Genomic DNA, 23,399 nt, shown 5'->3' with positions numbered 1-23,399 from the left:
TAGAAGTCCCACAAGACACATAGCCAGCCACCTGCAAAGAAAATCCCCTCCCTGGATGGCTGGGGACAGACAAAGGGTGCCATGCCATGAGGGGAAGGCCTTGGCTGGGCAGTCACAGGACTTCAATCTCACTTTCCCAGCTGTTCAGGTCACACTTTTGGGAAAGGAAATGCCTACACAGCTTCTGTCCCTATGACTATTGAGTAGGACTACTCTCTGCATGGTCTGGCCATGCAAAAATGGTACCAGGTTCCATTGGTCCCACCTTGATGTCAAGGCATATCCCATTCACTCAGAAGAGCTATACCAGCACTGGTTTCCAACTCTCTCGGGGGATTCCAACTAGATTCAGGACTCAAGTTACTTTCTTCATCCCTTGGCAATGTCTTAGGTGCAAACCAACTCCCACATTCCTGCAGAAGGCGCAGAGTTTTATGAAGAACTTCAGGGAGGACTACAGCTCCCACCAAAGTCTCTATCTGCTGAGAAGGCACAGAGTATGGGACAGGCTGGTCTGAGCTGAAGACTGCACAGCTTTTTGCAAACTCTAGTTAAAAAATGGCACACAGATGGTCTATAGAAAGGCAGTGAATGATGTCAAGTCACTGATGCACCAGTGGTACAATTCAGAGCACTGCTATTCCAGTAATACTACCAGAGGATCCAAATAATGCCAAATAGGATGAGCCTAATGTTGAGCACTGGGAATGGGGTTCAGTGATTATTAGTTCTCAAAAAGGTACATATACAGGATTTGAATAACTTGGACTCAATTTATGGCTTTACTACATATATTTAATGTATAACTGGAAAATGCCCCTTAGGATTTTAAGAGACTTGTAAATCCTTAGTGTAGATACAAATTTTAAGACAAAGGTACTGAATGGTGATGCATCCGGATACAAAATGTTTCTACACAGATGTTTCATAGCTCAAACAGCATTTAAACATAAAAATCAATCCTGAGTCATATGGGAGGTCAGGATAGATCATAATGGCATCTTCAGGCCTCAAAATACATGATGAAAGGCAAATGATAATACCTAAAGATGTATTGGTAAAGCTGAACTCCTGAAAACAGATTATCACAGACAATTTGTCTATGTGTTTTGCATGTCTATGTGTTTTGCTTGTCTATGTGTTTTGCAGAAGATGGGTGACACTGTGGAGTACTTAAATTTGTTGTTCATTACCTGTGTGTACTAATGTGGATTATATGACTTTTGTGGTCACTGTCCCAGCACTTTGTAGGGCACCTCACTGTCTCCAGTGAGGAGCTTGCACCACACTGACTGCTGTTTCCATGATTTTCAAATCAAACTAACAGTAAGTTTTCAACTTAGCATTTAAGACTAGCTCCAAACCATAACAACTGAATTTGAGGTTTGCTATTAGTCACATATTCCCATCAGGGTGACAGTTAACAATTCAATTACCAAACCTGCAAGGCCTCTTTCTAGCAATACTTTTCATAGAATCCCACTAGCAGTGATTCACATCCTTCCTAGTCCTTCTCAGTTTGTGACTAACACTGAAATACTGAAGTATTTCAGGCTTACAAGCAAAATTGTCTACTCAATTTGTTCGCCCTTCTAAAGCAGGCACACAGTCATGTCTGCAGTGTGAGACAGCAGACTGTCCTCAGTGCTTCTTCAGACAAGATTATCAAAACTGCTATTTAGTTTTTGATATATATAACTTTAGGAGTACTGAACACAGAAAATCTCCTGACAAAGATGGGAGCTGGAAAACCAGCCCCACATTTTGGAAAATTGTTGATTCCCTGTCAGATTCCCTCTCTAGGCGGAATATTGTTGCATTTTATTTTTAATTTATTCAACACCCTCTAGGTGCTGTATATGAAAGATTAGAAGGTTGTAATTTAAATATTCAGTGTCAGTATATAACAAAGAGCCAGATTCCTTCTGAGAATAAATATTTCTTAGCAGCAGTAGTTCAGCCTGTGCATTATTTTTTCCATGTTACTATAAAGGGGAAGATGCTAGCAGATATCATAGTTCAGTGTTTAGCAAGCAAAATAATGCCAAGAATTGTCACCAGATGAACTATTATAATGACTGAAGAAAGAAATGCTAGATCTGTTTAGTGGCAAGGGGATGCTTGTGGGCTTTTGCTCTGCAGCAGGTAGACAATTGGTTCAATTTAGCACTACCTGCTCTGAAACTTTCTGTCCAAAAAACCCTTGAGAATTCTTGGCTTGGAAGAAATATCAACAATACCAATTAGCAGCAAAATTGTACTTTCCCAACTGGATCCCTTTTGGATCAAAATTAACCAAATTCATAGGATTAATCTCTCATTACTCAAAAATCAGGAATTTGAGAGTATGATCAAAAACATACAGTAAACGTTGAGGGAACTAATTCTCTTTGTGGGGAAGCTGGAGAGAAGACCTTTCATGTGAGAGGATACTTCTACATTCTTTCTTCTTGCCTTTTTTAATCCATATGTCAAAAGTTAAATACCAGTTTCAAAAATCTGAGACTATCTGAAAAAACATCAAGGACAGTCTTCTGTCTCACACGTCAGATTTGACTTCAGAAGGTCATAAAGATTGAGCAGACAATTCTGCTCATAAGGTCTGCATTTCCCACAATTAAAATCCTCCAGGACAGTCCACTCACAAAAAAAAAAATAGTGGCCAGAACCACAACCCAGCAGGCACAATCTTGTGTTACTTGTCCAGGGTAAACCTGCTTGAAAAGTGGAAGCATAGAGCATAGAGAGTGGTATTTCTGAACACACAGGGTTCAGCTGGCAGCCTGAGCTCGGCTGGGAGTGCCCACCCTCTGCAGGGGTGTGCCAGCCCTATGGCCAGTGAAGGAATAACATTGGAAAGAACAGAAAAATTAAATGGACTCCTAAGTCCCTTCTGTTAAGCAAGCAAAGTCATTGCTTGTTAGTACTAAAGAGGAAAATCTTCTTTGAAATGACTGAAAGCAAAGGCTTGGGGAAAGGGCACCAGACACCAGCAGTCATTGTGCTACTGATGACAGGGTATGCAGGACAGCAAGGATCCTGGACAACTCAGCTGGTGGAGTCACATTTACCCTTATTTTTACTAGAAATCCAAAGCCCTTGTCTTTTCATGTGACTTGATGTACCTCCTGTCCCTGCATTTAGTTGCCTACATCAGCAACTTTTGTCTCAAGCTGCCCAACGGCTGTAGAAATTACACTTCACTGACACTGCCTCATTTTCATATTTCTCTCATGAAAAAGCAGCTAAAGCCATAGAAGATGCAGAGTGTCATGGAGAAAGAAAAATTCAATAAGCAATGCTAGGCACAGATTTTTAACCCCAGCGCTTATTTTTATCTCAGAAAAAAATACTTGCTCCTGTTGAAAATCTCTCTGCATTAGCACTCACATTTTTGGCAGCGGTTTTGGTGAAAGTAGAAACACAATCTTAGACCTGCCTTGCAAAGACAGGACATGCAAGCTCAGCTGGCTTGTTCTAGCTATTTACAAAGCAGTTAAAATGGCTTCTTTCTTCTGTACCCTCGGCATGAACAAATCAATAAAAACATAAAAAGATTAGACAGAGTGAAAGAACAAATGACTGACTGGCAAGATAGATTATGTAAAGACACAAAACCATGCAGAACCATTAAGGCCCATACACCAATTGATAGATGCACTCATACATACACTGTGCAAGAGTGCTCAGCAATTGCAGCTGAGAAATTCTAAAGACAGAGGCTCTCCCAGAAGTCAGGAGGTAAAGAAAAATGGCTCAAATCTATAAAAAAAATTACATGCACACACACGCTGTGGTTTTGAGCATGATTTCCTCTTTTATATTCCAAGGCTTGGACGTTGCTTTGTATGTTCAGATCAAAGCAGCAGCTGTCAGAGCTCTGGTATTGTTTGGCATTATTTATAGAAAGGCAGAGAACAATTATTCTCAAGGTACATGAGAGCTCCAAAACAAACAGGTTAAGACCAAGCTGAAAGAATTTGGAAGCCAATTTGCCACATGTTACATATTATACACCCAGATCAGAAATGCAAGGCCTCATTCTCTCTCTGCTCTGACTTGAGAATACTTGTTCACTTAAAAAAAAAAAAAATTAATATTCTATTCTCATGAACAGATGACCCTCCCTTCTCACATATTTCTCATGATTTCCCACAGTGAAAAAATGACTGCACTCTACTTTTAGACATATAAAATTGACCTTGTCAAAACTACAATTTCTTTCATTATTTTTGGATCTTTCACCTTCACTCGTTATTTAAAACTGGTCTCTTTTCCATCTCTTTCTATCCCCTCACACATAATTTAGTCTCTTCCAATAAAAATTATTCTTCCTCTGCATTTCCTCCATGCCTTTTTTACCTACCTAACATACCACATTTTTTCAAATCTCATCCAAGAACTTATTTCACTTTTTTATATGGGATGCACATTACAATTCTTCTCCTGATAATACTTGCCTTTGTGCTTCTGACTCAAATTCAAAAGGAATATTGCCTTCTTACTTCAGTAAGAAACAGAATCATATTCCAATTACATGTGCGTCACTAGGCCTTGTATGTCTCTGTAAGTTTATATGAAATGAAATGCCAGGAGACAGAGTTAAAACCAGAAAAATTCTGATCATATGTATAGAGTTGATAATCACATGAACACTCCTGTACAACGTGAAGATGCCTATGACATAATTGCATAATTAGAAAAAAATTTCAGTAACAATCCACTTTCAGTTTCATCTCAGATTCCAAAACAAGAATCGCATCAAAGCTATGAAGTTTAATGCCAGCAGTGTTTCGCTGACCTCCTGCCACTTACCAAGGCAAACCACAGGAGCCACAGCCCTAGATATTTCCATGAGTGCAAAGAGAACGCCATGTCAACAGGCACAGCTTCAGTCACAGCTGTAATGACATTTCCCAGTGCACGGGCCAAAGGAAAACCACACTGACATAAAACCCATCACAACATTTAACAGGGTAAACAGATCATACTGTCATGGCACAGGGTCAGCATCATCTCTTTGCTTTTATCTAAATAATTAATCACTTTTTAGCACACAAGCAAATTTTAGCTTCAGTATTTCTTCCTACAGCAACTAAGAGACTGCCGTGTCTGTAAGGCAGCTAATTCTGGTGTATAGTAATAAAAGAAGCAAAATATCATATATGGAGAGTATCATAAACCAGGTAGCCTGTTACCCAGCCTGCTGATATTGCAGCCATCCAGAGAGAGATATGCAATTATGTGCAAGCCAGTATAATTTCTTAATGTCAACCTCATCATTCTGGCCTAATTATTCTGTCATTTTTAGGGAAATTACAACTGAATCTGAAGTACAGTGCATAAACACCAAGCCTATAAACCCTTACATACTAACCACATTTACAGCAGTCCAGTTATTGCTGATGCAGGAGATTGAGCATTTGTTTCATTGCTGTTTAAGGATCAGGTTCATAATTTCAAACTATTTCTGAAGATGAAGGCACTGGTGTAAAAAACAGTTATGTCCCTCAATGTGCTTTTCTCAAAAAATACAGAAAAATCAAAGCACAGGAGAGAGACAACTGCTAATAACACTTTCAAATGTCATTGTAAGATTTGATCATATATGGATGCAACATTGCACAAACTTATTTTTGTAAATATTTCCATATCTTCCTGCTCATTTAAGTTCATTTTCTTTATTGCAGTTTAATCTGGCTTTTTTATTCCCATTGGTGTGGCATTTTTCATTGAATTGATGGTATATCTATCTAAATAACTACATCTAAAATTACACATATGCTATGGATTTGATTTCTTTCATTTCTTTCAGGAAACTAATTACCACACATAAAAGAGAAAAATTTGCTTGCCATGATTCCATCAAAATGAACCAGTCGGACAATCTGGCCTGTAAGATTTTGAAAAACATTTCATCTTACTGCCACTTATTAGAGCAATGTTGTGGGTAATAAACAGAAATTGACAATTCTTTCATAGGCACTAAATATGTTTGCACAATACCTTTGTACTTGTGATATTACAGCCATTACAGACATTCATGACTGCAGTTCCTAAAGCCTTCTGGCAAGAAGGTCACTATTATTAGCTGCACACCACTGAAAAGATGAAATTCTGGTAAATAAATTACTTCCCCAGAGTCTTGATACTGCAAAGAGTAGAGACTACTATTATTGTTGTTGACTATTATTAGAGACTATTATTATTGTTGTTATTACTATCATCATCATCATCATCTAGGGGCTGTGAGGTGATGTTGATTTAAGAAGCCTCTATCAGGCAATGCTCCTGACAATCACCAGGAGGTGCAGGTGGCTCCAAATTGCCCACTGGAGGAGGCTGAGTTAGCTTCCAGCTTCAAACCATTCTCTGGAAGATCTTAGTCCTCTTCACTGACTAAAGAGAGACTAGTGTCAACAAACTAAACACTGCTTAATTTAATCATTAGTCTAAATATGAATGCCCATACCCTCCCTCTATGCCTTTTATCCTTGAACACATTTGGACAATAAAATCTTCAGAGCAGATTCTGTCTCTAAGCCTTCCTGTAAAAATATATGGCTATACATACATAGTTATTATTCCTATGAGCAAGAACTGAAACTAGGTTTTTCTTCATACAGACCTGAAGCACTTAATATCAAAACAGCAGTACTATCTTGTGCCGTGAGGGCACCAATAGGATGTTTTTATCAAAGCACGGACAGACTACCATGTCAGCATACTGGTATTCTCTGATACTAGACAGCAATCAGGTTATGGACGTAAATTAGTTCACCTACCAAAACTGCCTTATCCTTTTCAAACACAAGTATTCTGGTCTCTCTTGCCTGTGAGCACACAAGAGCTGTCCACAGTAGAAGGGTGAGGTAGGAATGGGGATGCTAGGCCCCATCTCTAGCCACTGTGGAAATCCTATAAGACATAGATTGAATTCTCAGTACTCAAAGAAAGTAAGTTTGAAGTTTGGACCAACCAAACAGGAAGAGAGTTGAGGCATTGGACTGGTGATTGAAGTGATTTAGAAACATGTCTCTAGATCAACAATTCCACAGCACAATGAACCTTTATGACCTGTTCACTAATAGTATTCCTATAAACTAACAGTAAGCAGAACAATGTACAACACAATCACCACCTGATCTTCCATTGTGAGATTCTCTACACTCAATAAGAACTGACTCAAACTTTCCTACAGTCTCTGGTGCTTAGAAATTAGGGTCTGAGTTTATTTCACCTCTGTGTTCGCAGCCAGAGAAATTGTAGGCCAGTGATTTTATTAGTACTTCAGATAAGTTTGTTCAGAAAGTGCTGATTTTGAAATGTGGTTTCAATCCTCTTGGGAAATTTCTTCTTAGATTTTCCTCTGCCCTTCCAAAAATCTGTACAGGATTTATACTGGATCTACTACTGTTTCAGAAGACTGACTTAGAAGCAAAAGGTCTGAAACTATTGTCCCATGAGACTGAATGTGAGGTTTATTTCAGTAGTGATGCAATTAACACATGCAATAAGTGTTCACATTTCATGAGTAGTGTTTTATCCCTAACTGATCAGTTTCAGGTGTACTTGTAGTTAGCAGCTAAGCCCTTTTCTTTCCATCAGTATGCAGCCTGCAGGTTTCCAAAAAGTGCACTGGCAATAAATTCAGTCACATATCCTTCTTACAAAAGTAGAAGTTGGATCGCTCCATATACCATTGGTGCAGTAAGGAAACAAGAGTGAGTAAGAATGCATAATCTTTCTTTTTGCTTGTACTTCCCTCTCTACTAAAACTTGTAGTGTAGCATCAGGGTTGAATGGCTGCAACAAAGCTTTACATCACTGTCAGAAGTTCTTGAAGAATGGTACCATATAAGGGCAGGTTTGAAAGCCCACAATATCACTGCTACTGCTTCTGCACATTTTGTCCTTCGCTAATTCCATAGTGACACTAATTCCACTATTATTGCAGCTTCATAAGTATTGAATCACCAGCATCAGTATAATACTCTAAAGATAAAAAAATGCTTAAGAACTCTTCAGAATTTTAGGCTCAAATCTTAACTCACTATGAAACAGAATCAAATATTCTTTCAGTGCTGTGATCAAAAAAGAGATGCCAAAACAAAGCAATGCCTTTGCCCATTTTCAGATTAAGTTACTGTTCCTCCACCAACAAAAAAAAAAAAAAAAAAAAAAAAAAAAAAAAAAAGGGAAGTGGGTTAAAATATTTTACTACACATCCCTCCTTTATTTTATCAGAACTGCAGCTCTACACGTATCTCTAAGTTTTTGTATATTCCCAAAGCTCTCAGGAAAGTGATGTTTCTGTTACATTTCTAGTCCAGTCAGTAAAAGCAAAAGCAGAAATCTTACAGGAAAACGTGTTCGTGTTTACCCATGGAGTCTCAACATGATACAGGTCACCAGAAGTAAATCTGTAATACATTAAAACACACAGTTTTGCATTCAAAGCTGAGTGACTGAGATCCTCAGTCTTCTCAGATCTAAATCATTCACATCATGGTGTTTGAATTAGGCAAGAACTCTCCCAACATGAAGACATATCTCTACCAAGAACTTGGATTTACTGAATTTACTTCACAATAGGAAAAAATATACGGAACTTCTCATTTGTCATAATTTCAGTTCTGAAAATTTCCCCATTGTATTTCGGAGTAGATCTCTTAAGGCCTTAAGATTTGATTCTTCAAAATGCTGAACATCTAAAATCCTGTGAAATTTGACAGCAGTTGACTATTCTCAGTACCTCTGCACAATAGAGCTAAAGTAGAAAAACATCTTAATAACCTCCTAATGGACTACTGAAAACCATAGTTTCAGCAATCAAAATGACAGAAAGCTGGCTCTTTTCCCCTTACAGTACAGAAATAATTGACATTTGAAAACTAGAAAAAGTGATGCAAGGAAGAGGAATATTTGTATTTTAACTCCATTTGAGTGAATTGGACAAAAAAGCTTTGCTTGGAAGGGCAAAGCAGTAAAGTACCTCTCGTCAAAATAAGGAAGAAATATTTCCTTATGATGCATCAAAGTTTACCTGAAACAGGAAAGTATCTTTTGCTTTTCACTTTTCTATTACCCATAGTGAGGGAGGTGGCTGGCTCTCATTCACTGTAACATTTTCCCATACTGCACCTTCCACATTCATACTTTGCAATTTGAAAGGAAACATTCTCCAGCCCTTTGGCTCCCTAAACAAATTTCAGAGCCCAAGTTCTTTGTCCTGTTTTTCAATAGCTCCCTTGCCAGAATTACTCTTTGTGCAATGGTGAAACTCACTTATTTTTCAAGTTTATCTTGGCTCAGCTCAAAAAGCATCAGACTGAATTTACAGTAAGGAAAAGCACAAGATCTTGTAGAAATATGAAGTCAGGGGTTTTTGTTATGAAATGAACATCAGATGCAGTTCTAATATTAGCTTAAAATGGACTTCATATGTACTTGTTTAATTACTCCTACTCAGAATTCTAAGAGAGCTTCCAGCTGCTTCAGCTGAGGATTTGGCTTTAAAGCAACATCATGTCTTCCATGTGCTGCCCTGGGTTTCTACAGCCTAATCAAGGAAACTCCTTTCTGAATTCATGCCTAGTTAGGAATGACTGAATATCAGCCATGACAATATGACCGGGTTTAATAAATATTTTCTGTATCTTCTTAGCCTAGCTGCCCCACATCCACTCTTGGCTGTTCCTGTTATGAAGGATCCATATTTCTGTATGAATTATTATAATACACTTCAGCTCCAGAAGTATTCTATGAAATTTCCAATCTCAGGAGGTGTTAAACATTTTTATAGGTATTCCAACTGATATATTTTATTAAGGATGTTCTGTACATACTTCTACATGCATACTTTTCTTATTACATCAAGCCTGATCTTGGGTATCACTAGCTTTCCTGAACCCTACTTTTGGAATCAGATGCAGATGGCAGAAACAAATGTTTTAAATGCAGTACAGTATCCACAGTATGTGGATGTGATCTCTAGGAAAGAATACTGCAGTTAGGATAACCTGAACTGGTGCAGCTGTCAGAGACACAACACGGACACACAGAGGCACAGTTTCTGCTATGGCCTGGCAGTCCCTTCAGTTCCATTTCAGTCCCTTCAGTTTCCATTTTTGTGCTTACAGTACTTAAGGCACAAAGCTTCAGCTGCATGGCATCAGCTGTTTTCATCTGAGGCAAAAAGAAGTAACTCCAAGGAAGCAGAGCACACAGTTGTTTGCTGTGCTGATCAGCACTGGCCTATGGCACAGTCCATGCTTTGTCCATTACTTGCATCCTATAGAGCATAGAAGGTATGGTAGCCCAGTGCTACTGTCAAGCACCTGTTTGCATTCAAGTCTCACACAGCTCTGCCAGTGAACAGAATCTTCATCTTTGCTGCTTTCCACAAAGCACTGTGGACATACCTTCAACCCTTTCACAGGTAGAAAACAGTAACATAGCAAACGCAAAATGATCACATCACTTGGAGATGTACTTAAGTTTCTCAGCACAAGAACTGAGAGGAGACTACAAAATCTCCAGCTGCACCACGAGATGGTGCTCAGCCCCCTCCCTAAGACACACATGGAGTACACCAGAGTCAGGAAAGTTTGCTTGAACTGGGTACTGGCATTCCCAGCACAAGCACACACAGACATGATTCCTTCTATACAGGCCTGCTGGATACAGTATTCCCTGAAAAATACTGTTGTGCAGCAGAAAAAAAAAAAAAAAAAAAAAAAAAAAAAAAAAAAAAAAAAAAAAACACAGTAAAAATGTGAGACAGAAAAAGAAAAAGGTTCTGCATTTTTAGATGTTTTTATGCTGCTTCACCTTCTCTGTTGCATTTTATTATGCTTGAAATAAATCGAAGTGTGACTAGTGAATGAAATATTATAAACTTTTATTACAATAAAAAGTGGTCAATTTTATTGGTGCTGCTTTCAGTGGCAATGATAATTTAGGAAGCAAGTTTCCTTTAATCTAAAATTATCCTAAGCAGAAAAATATAATAATATAATAATATAATAAATTGCAAATAACAATCTTTCATTCTTTCTATTCTTTCTAATATCAGAAAGCATTGAACTAAATGAGGCTAGTTTCTGTCCATGACAGAAAAAAGAAAGGACATGATATTATCCACACTTATCCATCAATATTTTGGCAATTCTATTATGATCTGTATTTTCATAGGAGAATGCAATTTGGTGGCAGAATAGGCTACAGTAACAATGTGTTGGGGTATATGCAATAAAACTTACAGTACAATAGTAACTACTAGGGTATGGTTTGGCCAACTGGGTACTGACCTCTAAAAATCTCTGTAGTCCTCTACAAATATGCTTCTACCATCTTGCATTAAAGTTCAGAGTTGCCACATGATCTTTGATGCCATCTTTCACAGTAGAACTGGCTACATATTAGCAGCAATGAATATTTAATCTGTAGGAGCCCTTATAAACTCCTGGCTTCATTCATTATCCTACTAAGCAAACACTCATTACTAGCCTGCAAGGAAAAAACCTCTCACATATCTATAGCTCTTACCAGGGCCTCTTTGCATTAAAACATTTTTATAATAGTTCTGTCTTTTAAAAGGAATTATGAAATTCCAGCAACATTTGCACCAAGCAGTTTTTTCTCTTGCACTGAATGTGCAAATCCACTTTGTTCAAATTAGAACCTGTACCATTATAAAATCTACACAGGTCAACTGCAATGTAGGGAATCTGTTCAATATCTGGAACTCATTTATTCATTTGCATTGAATAAATGCAAATGGACTTGGGTTTTGGGACCATGAAATATCAAACCTATGATATCTTTCCTCAGCTCATGTAAGAAAGGCTTGTGGCTTTGCTTGAAGCACAACAATTTGGCAAATTCTGTCCCTCCTCTTGAAGTTAAGAACTAAACTCCACAAATTCAGGAGGAGAACCATGCTAGATGGAAGACTGCAACTTTAAGTTGTTTAAGTGCTTTGTTTAACAGCTTGGTAAAGCAGCAACAGCTTGAAACCTTAAAGATGCTCTTATGAGTCAAAAGCAACACCAGCTACATTTCTTCTTTTTCCTACCAGTTCTAAACAGTGGGCTGAATAATTTCAAATAAGATTCCCCTACAAGAAAAAGGGGAAAAGAAAACACACTAATCCAAATGATGTCAGCATGCTAGCAGTTTATTAATACACAATTAAATCCTTATCTGAACCTACTCTTTCATTAACAGGTAATTGGCTTAATAACTTTCCTGTTTTGTTTTAAGCTTTCTGGTGATTCTGTACTACAATTTCATGAGCAAACAAAAATAAAAAAAATATCCTTAGATGATTAAAACAACCTGGTGATTTGGTTTCCAGTTCATAGTCAGGCCTGGACACTGGGAAATCCACCAAAAGGAAGTTATTTTTCCATAATGAAGTGAGCTCACATGACTGTTAAATATAGCAATCACTGAAACGACACAAATCAAAAAGAAATCTTACTGGGAAATTACTTGAGAACTTCTCTCAGGCTTTCTAACTTTTCACATTCAGAATGAAAATTCTCAGCATATTGCATTTTCCGCTAGGTAGAAAATGATTTATGATGATATAATGAATCTTCACCAATGATCAGCCACATCTGTGGCGCCTTGGTCAGTTTCTCCTGCCATCAAGGCTTCCCAAATATTGTACTCCCTTTGCACAAAAGAAGGAAGAAGGCAACTACTGTCTTCTTGGCCCTGAAATCTCAAGAATCACCTTTTTTTGAAAGGAGCAGAAGGTAAGACATTAGAAAACATTACTGCTGAAAATTTTGCTAAGAGCACATTTCCAGAGATGCAGCAGCAATGCAAGCTTGCCAAATGATCATACACCAGTGTGCACCAGCTTGACCAAGAAAGGTCCTCTCTGGGAGAAAAAAAGAGTTCTTGCTGTCCATGATTCATTTCGTCCCTGCACTAACAGCAAACATTTCTAAGCTGCTCTTCTAGAGGCAGGCCACAAACCTACAGCTCACCTTTCCCCAGCTCACCTCTTAGCAACCATTATTTAAGCACAGAAGCATCAATGGATATTTTTTAAGTTAACTTCTTACTCCTGTGCACAATTGCAGTTCTCTGCTCCCAGAGTGAGATTTTCTAGGAGCAGTGCCTTTTCCAGACAAACCAGCCTAGCAGTGGAAAATACAGGCAATGTGATGGATCGCAGTGGCAGGACAGTAGCAGTCACTGCTGAAAGAGGTGGGGTGTGTGAGGATTGTTAAACCTGGAAAAAACCTCTCAGCTGTGGAAAGGCAATTTTTCTCTGTTATCAACCCTCTCACCATTCATGGAAAAAGTAGCCAATACAAGTGTCCTAATGCAGTCACTATTTGATTTTAAGATAATCAACAGTCTGACATCTTGATCCTGGAAACAACATCTTTCATACTCCCACACAGCTCCCTGGTGCTACCTTTCGCACACCAAGTTTGCTCAAACTTAGTGCCTTGTGTAGAAAAAGAAAATAAGTGAAATGGAAAAAGGAATTACCAAATACTTGATGGCTGGTCACTATAAATGACATTGTTTCAGTCTACCTTTAGCAATCTATTTCACTGTATGGCAGCAAAAGCACTGCCTTTTTAAGTTCTATATCAAAATGTTCACAAGCTTTCAAGAGTATGTTCTCTGCCTGAGTGTACTGGCTCTGGCTGAGAGGGAGTTAATTTTCTTCAGAGCAACACACATGGTGCCATGTTTTGGATTTGAAAGCAAAACAGTGCTGATAATACACAGACAGGCAGAGAGTGACAGAGCAGCTGTGCACTTCTTAACCACCTACAGGGGTTAAACCAAAACACTGAGGAAAGTGCAAGTGATGACAGCTGATCTGAAAAGAACACAAATCAATTTATGCAAGGAAAGTGGCCAAAATAACAAACTGAGGTGCTTACACATTTTTCTATCAAAGCCTTTTATTTTTTCCCCAGGCAACCTGGCTGAGATCCTGCAAATATTGCAATAGAAAAGGAAAAAAGGAAACAAGACTGTTTTCCCCAGACATGACAAAGGAAGCCAACAATATAACTGGTGAATAAGAGAGAAATGTGCTGACCACAATTAGTTAATTCCATGTATCATTAAAAAAAACCTAGCATCACAAGCCTTCTTCCTCGGTTACTCCAAACTTCACCAACATTATCTTTCTCCTCTAAAAATAAAATAAAAGTAAATATATTTTTTTAAAAACCTACCTCCAACTTTTCATATTTCATAATCTTTTTTATAGCATCTAGGATCCCAATACTTGATTAGCATTTCTAACATTAAGTAACAGGTATCTATCTTAGTGATTGACAGGATGATTAATATAATTTGTTTTGACCTTCAAAACAGTTCTCTCTCTCAGTTATAATCCCACAGAAAGGGTGAGAGGCTAAAGGAATTGAAAAAAAAAATATATATATACAAAAATGTACAACAAACAATCTTTTCAAAAGTCAAAAGGAATCAAGAAAAGCTGCTGGGGTAGGAATGATAGCCAGTAAACCAGAAGAGCTGTTTTCCAAAAGTGGGTCATTGATTCCTTACAGATGACTGCTGAGTTTCCAAGGTTAGTTTCCTTTCTTGTTAGGTCTCACCACAGCAATTTAGGTAAAATAACACAGAACACATTCTGGCAAGCTCTGCTTTCATCATTGCCATCCCTCTATACTGATGACCTGTCTCTCCCTGCATACTGGAACTGAAGACTCAGAATTGACACTTTCAAAGGGACAGTATTAGCTGGAACATGAAGACTGACTGCTGTTAACTAACAGCTGGGCCTAGCTGAATTCTAGCAAACACAGACTTGTGTTTGTAGCCTACATCTGTGGCCCCTGATGAAATATTCTGGGATTCAGGGACCTTGTAATAGAGCAAACCAGAGTTTAGGATTGCTCAAATCAATTATGCCACAGCAAAACCTCAGTCTTCATGGCACTGTCTGGATGAGGAGGATTAAAGACACTGTGAAAAGCCTGTGCTCATTGAACCAAATGTTCTGCCCCCAATAATGGCAATCACTAGTACCTCTTGAGCAGTCACTCCTTATCCAATATCCACTGATCCTTAAAGCTCACTGATTTGGCCTTAAATTTACAGAACAGGTGGCAACCAATATAGCAAGCAGTGCTTGCGCTGATTGATTTTTGTCTTTTTCTTTATAACTATTTAAAGCCTCATTAGAGATGCTCTCTCTGGGTTGTTCGCAAACAAAATTAATAATATATAAAATACTCACTTCCTCCTAGATCCTGAGGCATGAGTTTTCAGATTTGTGCCAATGTTCTTGGAATTAAAAAAAAAAGTGAATGTTCTGGCAACTAATTACACTATGTAATCTACAGAAGACATATTGTCTAGACATCCTTGAAGTGGAGCAGTTTCTCATATGTGCTTTATGTATTCTCTCACCCAGATGGAAGATGTCCATGTGGAACCCAGCCTAAAACCAGACTTATCTTCTCCACTGCAACTGATAATTGCATGGATTCGGCTGCTATCTTTGTAAAACAAGCTCAGAAGCACTACTTCACTTTGTAGGGGTACCAAACAGCTTCTGAGTTGGAAAATGTGTCCTGGTCGGGGTTAAGGACAGCATTAATTTTTTGCAGCAGCCATGAGGGTGGGGAGCCTGGAGCTGTGTGAGCATGGCCAGGGTCCTAATATTATTCAATACCATTTGATGTCATTGCCAGGGCAGGGAAAGGGACCTTTTTTCTCTCCCTTTTGGGGAGAAAGAGAATTCCTTTCTGGTCATGGAGAAAGCGTGATGGGTGGAGGGTCTGCCTGCCATTGTTTTCATTGTCCCAGGCTTGGCAGGCATTTTGCACGTAAATCACCCTTTCTTTATACATTTGTCATTATTGGTATTGTTGCTGTTCATTTTCTTATCTCATGGATGATTCCAATAAATGGTTCTTAACTCATCTCTTTGCCTCTGTCTCCCACTGAAGGGGAGGGGTGGGGGGTGCAGCTCATGGTTTTCTTTTCAGTGGGAGTACTAAATTGAAGAATGCCATTCCTAAACTACCACATTAAGTCAAGAGGGTATTTTTGCCACTGGAGACTTGGAATTGGCTTGAATCAAGAACGTCTGAGACAAAAGAGGTCACTTTGTAGTACCTGCCACATGGAAGAGGAATTTGTTGCATTATGAAATAAAGCTCATCTCCACATCCATAAAGGAGCTCAGAGAGACAACAACAGGAGGGGGAGCACAAATAAGATCTTCCTGGGTTATATCAGTTATGTATCAGCCCACCAGAGACCCATATGCACAAGCTCAGAGGAGCATGGAGCACGGTATGAGGTGGGAGCACAAATCACAGACTCCTGAGCCATGAAAACCTTTCCAGGTCTCTCCCAGGGCTGTTCCAGCAGAGCCACTGGTTCCAGTGTCCAAGCATAACACTCATCACTATATGATAGCTGGACCACCTCTTGACATCACCTTTTGGATTAAGGGGATTGCTGCATAGGGTGGGATATATATGATGCTGGGGAAAAGCAGTTTGGGGTCAGACAAACTTACTATGGGATGTTTAGGGGAGAAACTAAAGGCACAAAAAGAGAGAAGTTTAGGTGATTTTGGGAAGAGCAAGAGTGGGAAAATAAATATAGGGGTAAGGGTATAAAAAGAGCTGGGCGTGTAAATAGTTGCTGATCAGTATTTCTATCTGATCAGTGCATCCTGTCCTGTCTTTGTCTTTCCTGGGCGAGAGCCCTTTATTCCCTGTGCAGGAGTGTGTATGGGGCTATGACTGCTGCAACTGGAGTCAGACCATGGGGTCAACAGGCCCAGATGTTCATGGTGCCAGAGACTGGAAAGCATGCGGGTCTGTGAGCAAGCGTGTGCACTCTGGCACTGGGCCTGCCAAGAACACACCTTCAGCTGGCTCCAAATAGAACCTGGGAGCAAACATGGCAGTAGCCTCACCTCTCTTGGGCTGTTGGATCTAGCAGGGCAGGTTCTCCTCTAACAGATCTCTTATCTTGCCATCTGACAAATATCTGGGAGGACTGTTTTTGATTCCCTGACAGAAGAAGTCTTCCAAAGACAGGCTTGCTCCCTTCTTTTCTCCTGCACTGTGGTGCAGCAGCAGCACAAAGCCAGACCAGCAACCCCAAGTGTGAGACTACTCAAAGGTGAAATCGTTCTCAGTTGGGCTGTACAGATGCTACAGACAGACACCAGCTTTGCTTTCACCACTACAATATGACATACTAGCAACTTGACACTTTTCAGGCTGCATAAGTATTCATTTCTTCCTGATTATGTTTAAATGGAGCTAGGAGATACTACAGTCACAAATATGATGCGTATGTTTAATCATACCGCTTCACTTTCAAAATAATGTTTTCTTGTTAGAGTACTATTAAGATTTTATTAAAATGACAGCAATGTAACTAGGAATCAGATAAGTGCACTTGCTTTTACAATATTTTGATTAGAGTTAGCACAGCTTCCTATTTACTTATTATGATACAGAAAAAAGAGAACTTTAAACCTCTCCCAGAAAGTTACACATCATAGATTCATATTTTATGTTGTTACAGTGGCACTTAATAAAATGAATAATTAACACTGCATTGAATAAGGCACTAAATACAGTAAGCACAGCAACTGAAACAGGAGAACCAAACATATTCTAGCTGTCATTATTGTCAAAAATTATTGGATTTCAAACAACATGTTAAATGTCAGACCTCACAGAGACACAGAATCAACTGTGTAGTAGTGATTAGACTGATTTTTTTACCCCCTTCCCTTCCCTTATGCTTTTAGAAGCAGGTAAGAGAAGAAGATATGGAAGTTTTGAGGCATCAAAAGTGACATGAAAATAGATTATGGCTTGTCTGGCACACTTTAGTGAGAAGAAAAGGCCTTATTATCAAATAGCAAGCAATAAGACAGAAGTGTTCACTGTCCCAAGGAGCTACTTTTGGCAGATTTCTCACAGAATTAGCGTCAAAGTATGTGACTGAATAATGACACACCACATAAAAGGCTTGTGAGGAGAGAGAACTAGATGAAGAGTACTATCCAAAAAAGAATACTGAGTGAGAACACCTCCAAGATCTAACAAATCTGTAGCACACATAGCTCTGCCCTCCACACTTAATACTGAGTAGAATGCTAAAAAGTCTCCACATCTAATGCGATATGAAGTGGGGTCACTGGATATGGAATAATGAAATTCAGGACTAGATACCTTTGAAAAAATGAAGAAAAATCAGAGCACCAGATGTGACAAACTATAAAACTATCACAACTTTAACTTTCTTCAAAGTGAACAATGCATTTCAATAAACAGTTTACAGGAGAGGGACCATTTTCTTAGGAAATTCTATTTAAAAAATAAAATACATAAAGGCAAAAATCCAAGAGACTTATATTTATATACCTATTCTCCTCATGAATCCAACCAACAAAATTGTGCTATCCATTAGGTCTGCATGTTGAGGAATTGTTCAATGCAGTTTATTCACACAGTTTATTTGGAGATCATGGTCCTGCTTTCGGTTGTGCTGATTTTGCACTCAGGGAAAAAGAGAGTTACTATGCAGCTCCATATGTGTGAGCAAAAGCATTGTTGGGTCTTCTAAATGTGCAGAAACAGAAAAGCTCAGTTTAGGTATTTTCAAGAGTGAAAGGAAAGGATGAGATGAGTATTAAAATAAGTACAGATACAGTAAAAAACTGAAATACAACAATTATGAAACACAGAGAGAAGGTAAGATGAAACTATGGAAAACAATATTTTGCATCAGATGTACAATAGCCCAAAGATACATAAGAGAAAAGCCCTCAATCTTTTCAATGAGAATTAAGAGCAAGTATAAATGCTTACCTGGGACAATATGCAAGACTTCTCTCAAATAGTATGAGCTTCAATGCTTGAAACAGTGGGCTCTTAAGCTACATGTTCCACAAAACACAAAAAAGTACAGCTCTGTTTACCTTTAAACAGAGTTTAAAGGTAAACAGAGTCCTTTTATTTAGTTACCATTGGGTCCCTTTTATTCAGTTACCAGTGGCGACTGCTTCACCTGAAACTCTTTAACTGCTGGGAAGCCCATTTGTCAAGTTACTTTAGAACACTTCTGCTCATTTCAACAGACCCTGGCAGACATATCTGTATGTGGATAACTCCCTCTGCACAAGTAGATGTCAGTGTGCCTGCAGGAATGCTTACAGTGATATTTGGTCTGCTTCTGCCTAACGAGATTTTATTCATTCAAGGGTACAGTTTTCACCAATCCCCAGCTGGTTCCCTTCTAGGAAACAGGACTGATGACCTGAGTTATTGCAACAGGCAGCAAAAAAACCAAGGTATTGGAGGGACTAAGAGTAGAGATGTTCGTTTTCAGCAAAGCATCATAAAAAATAAATTAGGAAGATCCAATGTGTTTTAAATAAAGAAATAAATCTAAACCTTCAGGGGAAGACTGTATTTAAAAATGCAACAGGCTCAACTATTAAAAATGCATGGTAGCAAAATGATTCAAGATGTTTTGATGCTTATGGGGAAACTAACAAAAACACGAAATTCTAACTGTCTTTCCACTGCTTTCGTTATATGATTCTCTTTTTCCTCTTTTCTTTTTCTTTTTTTTTTTTTTGAATATTTCTTCCAGTTAGTGCTAGCTTTTTATTTGCATAAAAACCAGATGATTGCTACTTGCTACTAAAGCTGACTTCCCACCTGAACACAGTCTTCCATAGCTAAGCCTTTAACAGGCAGCTGTCATCAAAAGTCGATGTTGATAACATCAGATTGTTGTCCAGTACCAGAGGAAATAGATCCTCAGATGGCAAACATCAAGAAGAACTACGGGGCAAGTGTTTTGATGGAGTTACAGATGGCTTAGCAGCAAGAGCATATGAACTCTTATGAAGCAAAATATCCTATTTTTATGTAAAAGTCCTCACCACTGCTATGTAAAATCTAGCAATCTCAGCTACCACATTCAAGACACTTTTTCCTATTGCACATTCTATCTTGAAATTTAGTGTGAAAACTTCGAAGAGCAAAAGGAATTCAATAAGACCTTTCAAGATTTGAGTCATACACTGACTAATCCCACTTGTAGCAGTTTAATCCCATACAATAACTAAGCACCCTGCAGCTGCTTGTTTACACCCCTCCTCCCATCACTGGGATGAGGAGGAAAATCAGAAAAAGGTAAAACACATGGGTTGAGATAACAATTTAATAGTTGAAATAAAGTAAATTATCATGAACAAGCTTCTATGGCTTATCAGGGCTCCTCCTCAGCTAGGGGAGCTCCCCAGTTCCAGTGGTTCTCAGGAGCCACTTTCCAAGTCAAAAATACTAATTTCTCACACTTATATGCAAAGTAGGGTCTCAATCAGCTGGCATTTACCCTTCATAAATACTTCTACATAAAATCTAACACAGCGGACCTGCCCATTCAGGAATCTGGTAACAAGTTAAGATAAACCTCAAAGCACACTTGAGAGCTAAACACTCCAGTGTTTGGGGAGTGCTTTTTACTCTGAGGCCGACATCAAGTTTGATCAGCTCTTTGAAGTAGAACAGAAAAGATTTGGCTTGCTCAGTCAGTCTAGAAATGGATATGATCTCTCACTATTATTTTTCACAGAAATTTTATATTCCTTCCTCCCTACTGGTACATACTGAAAGGAATTTTAGGTGACCCAGAGGTTGAGATGGAATTTCTTACAGAAATGTAAGAATGGCAAATGCCATATATATATACACACACACACACATCTATATATATACACCTATATATATATGAAGTATATATAACATACTTTAAATATACTTAATATACTTAAAATCTACTTTTTCTTTATTCTATACCCAAATAGAAATAGCTTTGAATAAATATCATTTTAAGTTGTCACCATTCTGTAATAAAGCAAGAGTCTGAAGGTTCTTTTCTTTGTTTTTAAATATGCCTGTCTTTTTGTAGTGGAGAAGTGCATACAGTACCTGTTGTGATTCTTATATGGCTCCTTAAAAGTTTCCATAAAGACAATAGGTTACCAGTGAAATATAATATCAGCTCATCAGGTTTCTGAGGTGCTCTTCTGCAAAGCTATGAAATAACAGTTCATCTCCTCCTTGCAGAAACCTAATACAAAATTTTCCACATACAATCACCTTAAAGTCTTCCCTCCTCACTCTCCAGCTTCATGTCCCACCCAAACCATTCAATTTCAGAAGATTTTTTTAAAGAAAATGAAAAAAAAAAAGAAAAAAAGAAAAGAAAAACAGCTTATAAAACAGCAAAGAAAATAAAGTTATTTTAATATATATAGAAAGAGAACAAAATGAAACTTGAGGGAAAACTTACTGGCGTTACAGTTTATCCTGATACAGTCTAGATGGGGAAAAATAAATGAAAGATGAAATTGCATCCTTCAAGGTAACAGCTGCAGACATCCAAAAACAATCAGTCCACCCTTCCGGGGACAGACACACGCAAAGAGATGTGGCCATTTTATACTAATACACAGCCTATACAAGTTCAGGAGTGGGTGTATATGTACAGTATATTCTATGTAAATATCTGTTACATAAATATATATATATATACACATATATATATATACATATATGTATAGAGAAATATACCAATATACATACATAGCCACATGTTGATACAGAAAGTTCTTTTCTTTTTATAGAAATCTACAAATCTAAGAGAATCTTCCACTCCAGACAATGAACTGATATGAATTACAATTTAAAAAATTATAATTAAGGCATAAAAATCTCCCTCAAGACACAAGTCATACTCAAGTGTCATTTTGCTTTTTAGAGACCTTTAGCAATTTCTCCAAGAAGTTTGAAGCTCAAAGTGAACCTTTACACTTGGTTTCTTTTAAATTAATTTGTATTGTTATTGCATAAAATACACCATCTGTCAACAGAGAATACCTGTAAAATCAGCCTTATGAGATTTTTTGGTGCAATATTTAACCCTTTCCAGCTCTCCCAAAAACAGACCCTCTTCTAATTCCCCCAAAGCCAGCCCAAAACACTTTTGAATATGTGCACAGACACATTTGACACTGTCTGTTCAGGTGAGGAAAGGGTTAACATACTGCCCAGTTGTGTCCTATCATAAAATGGCCACTTGCAAACAGCTAACCGCACGAACGCCCAGCCCAGATTTCAGCTAGGTCTGGAGGTTGGGAATACTTTTCTGGGGGCTTGGCAGGGAGAATGGGAACGTCTTTCAAAGGTCCCCAGGCCTGCCAGTTGCTCAGAGCCCAATCTCATCTTGCTGCCTGAACGCTGAGGCTGAATGGAGTGTTTGTAACGTTCAGGCACAAGATGAAACGGGCAGTGAAGTGGCAGATCTGGGAACCTTTGTTGCCCTGCTTCATTCACAGGCCACAGGCAAGGGAGGGACAAAGAGAGGTACAAGGACAGAAAAAATAGTTATGCTTGTGGAATCTAATAAATGGTAATGAAAGTCTCCACAAAGAAATTAAGTTGAGGTAGGAGAGCCTGAGCCAGAGGGCTTCTGAGCATTGCTTCTCTCTTTTAACACACTAATGCCCAGCATATCTCAGGGTGTGATCCATAAGAGGATCTTTCATTTATAAATGCCTATTTACAGCCTTGTGAACATCCACTGCTGTGGTGTCTAATGTGGGCAAGAGCTTTCATATTTGTGCTATTACATATCTTGGGCTGTACTGGCCTTCTCGCAGGAAATCACGGTCATGAGTAATAGCACCATGCAGTGGACACGTTGTCTGGACAACTAGAGCTTTGATCACCAGGAATGGTGGTATTACAGAGATATGGCCCAGCAAGGCAGACTATATGGAATGGCAGAGAAACGTAATGCAGTTTGCTTCTTAACTGGACCAATTTTGTGTTTGCTCAGACAGATGTAGGAAAATTATTTCAGCAGCTAAACTCAGTTCTTAAAAAATGAAGGCGGGGAAAGAACAGGAGTCTATAAATAATAAATAAAGAGTTGTAATGAGCAGGGACGTACCAATCATAAGTAACATAGCCAGAGAGAGTCTGTTTTCAAGCAGAACTTCTCCTGATAAAATCTGGGTTTGGTTTTGTGCGATTAGGTTTGTCATGTGTCGTCAACCGCAACAGAAAAGTGGGAGCAAACAGCCCTGGAGCAACTGCTACGATCACCATACAGTGGTGGCTATATCCCTTACAGGAGCTGGGTGGGGTAAAGGGAGCTCTGAAGTACATGCAGGGTAACTTCGCCCTCTGACCTGATGGAGAGTGACAGCAAGAGAGACACCCAAGTCTCACCACAGGCAAGCGAGGTCAAGAGAGTTGCTATAGCTGGAACATGGGAATTTCTTACATACTAAAGAGCAAGTGTGCTGGAAAGGGAAATATACA

The 23,399-nt window shown here is 38.6% G+C and overlaps 1 protein-coding gene across 4 annotated transcripts in view; it reads right to left on the bottom strand.

Annotated features, from left to right (window-relative positions):
* NRXN3 (neurexin 3) overlaps positions 1-23,399 on the bottom strand; it is a 914,575-nt gene that overhangs the window by 598,813 nt on the left and 292,363 nt on the right. For all 4 annotated transcript variants that reach the window (XM_041471885.1, XM_041471888.1, XM_041471886.1 and 1 more), the window contains one exon: positions 21,364-21,390. In XM_041471885.1, the coding sequence (XP_041327819.1) occupies positions 21,364-21,390 (27 nt within the window). The remainder of the gene's footprint in view (positions 1-21,363; positions 21,391-23,399) is intronic.

This window comes from Pyrgilauda ruficollis, unplaced genomic scaffold (genome assembly GCF_017590135.1).
Source record: "Pyrgilauda ruficollis isolate IOZ18807 unplaced genomic scaffold, ASM1759013v1 scaffold28, whole genome shotgun sequence".
Lineage (NCBI taxonomy): Eukaryota > Metazoa > Chordata > Aves > Passeriformes > Passeridae > Pyrgilauda > Pyrgilauda ruficollis.
The sequence above is the reverse complement of the archived record's forward strand: the minus strand, read 5'-3'. Positions and strand labels throughout refer to the sequence as shown.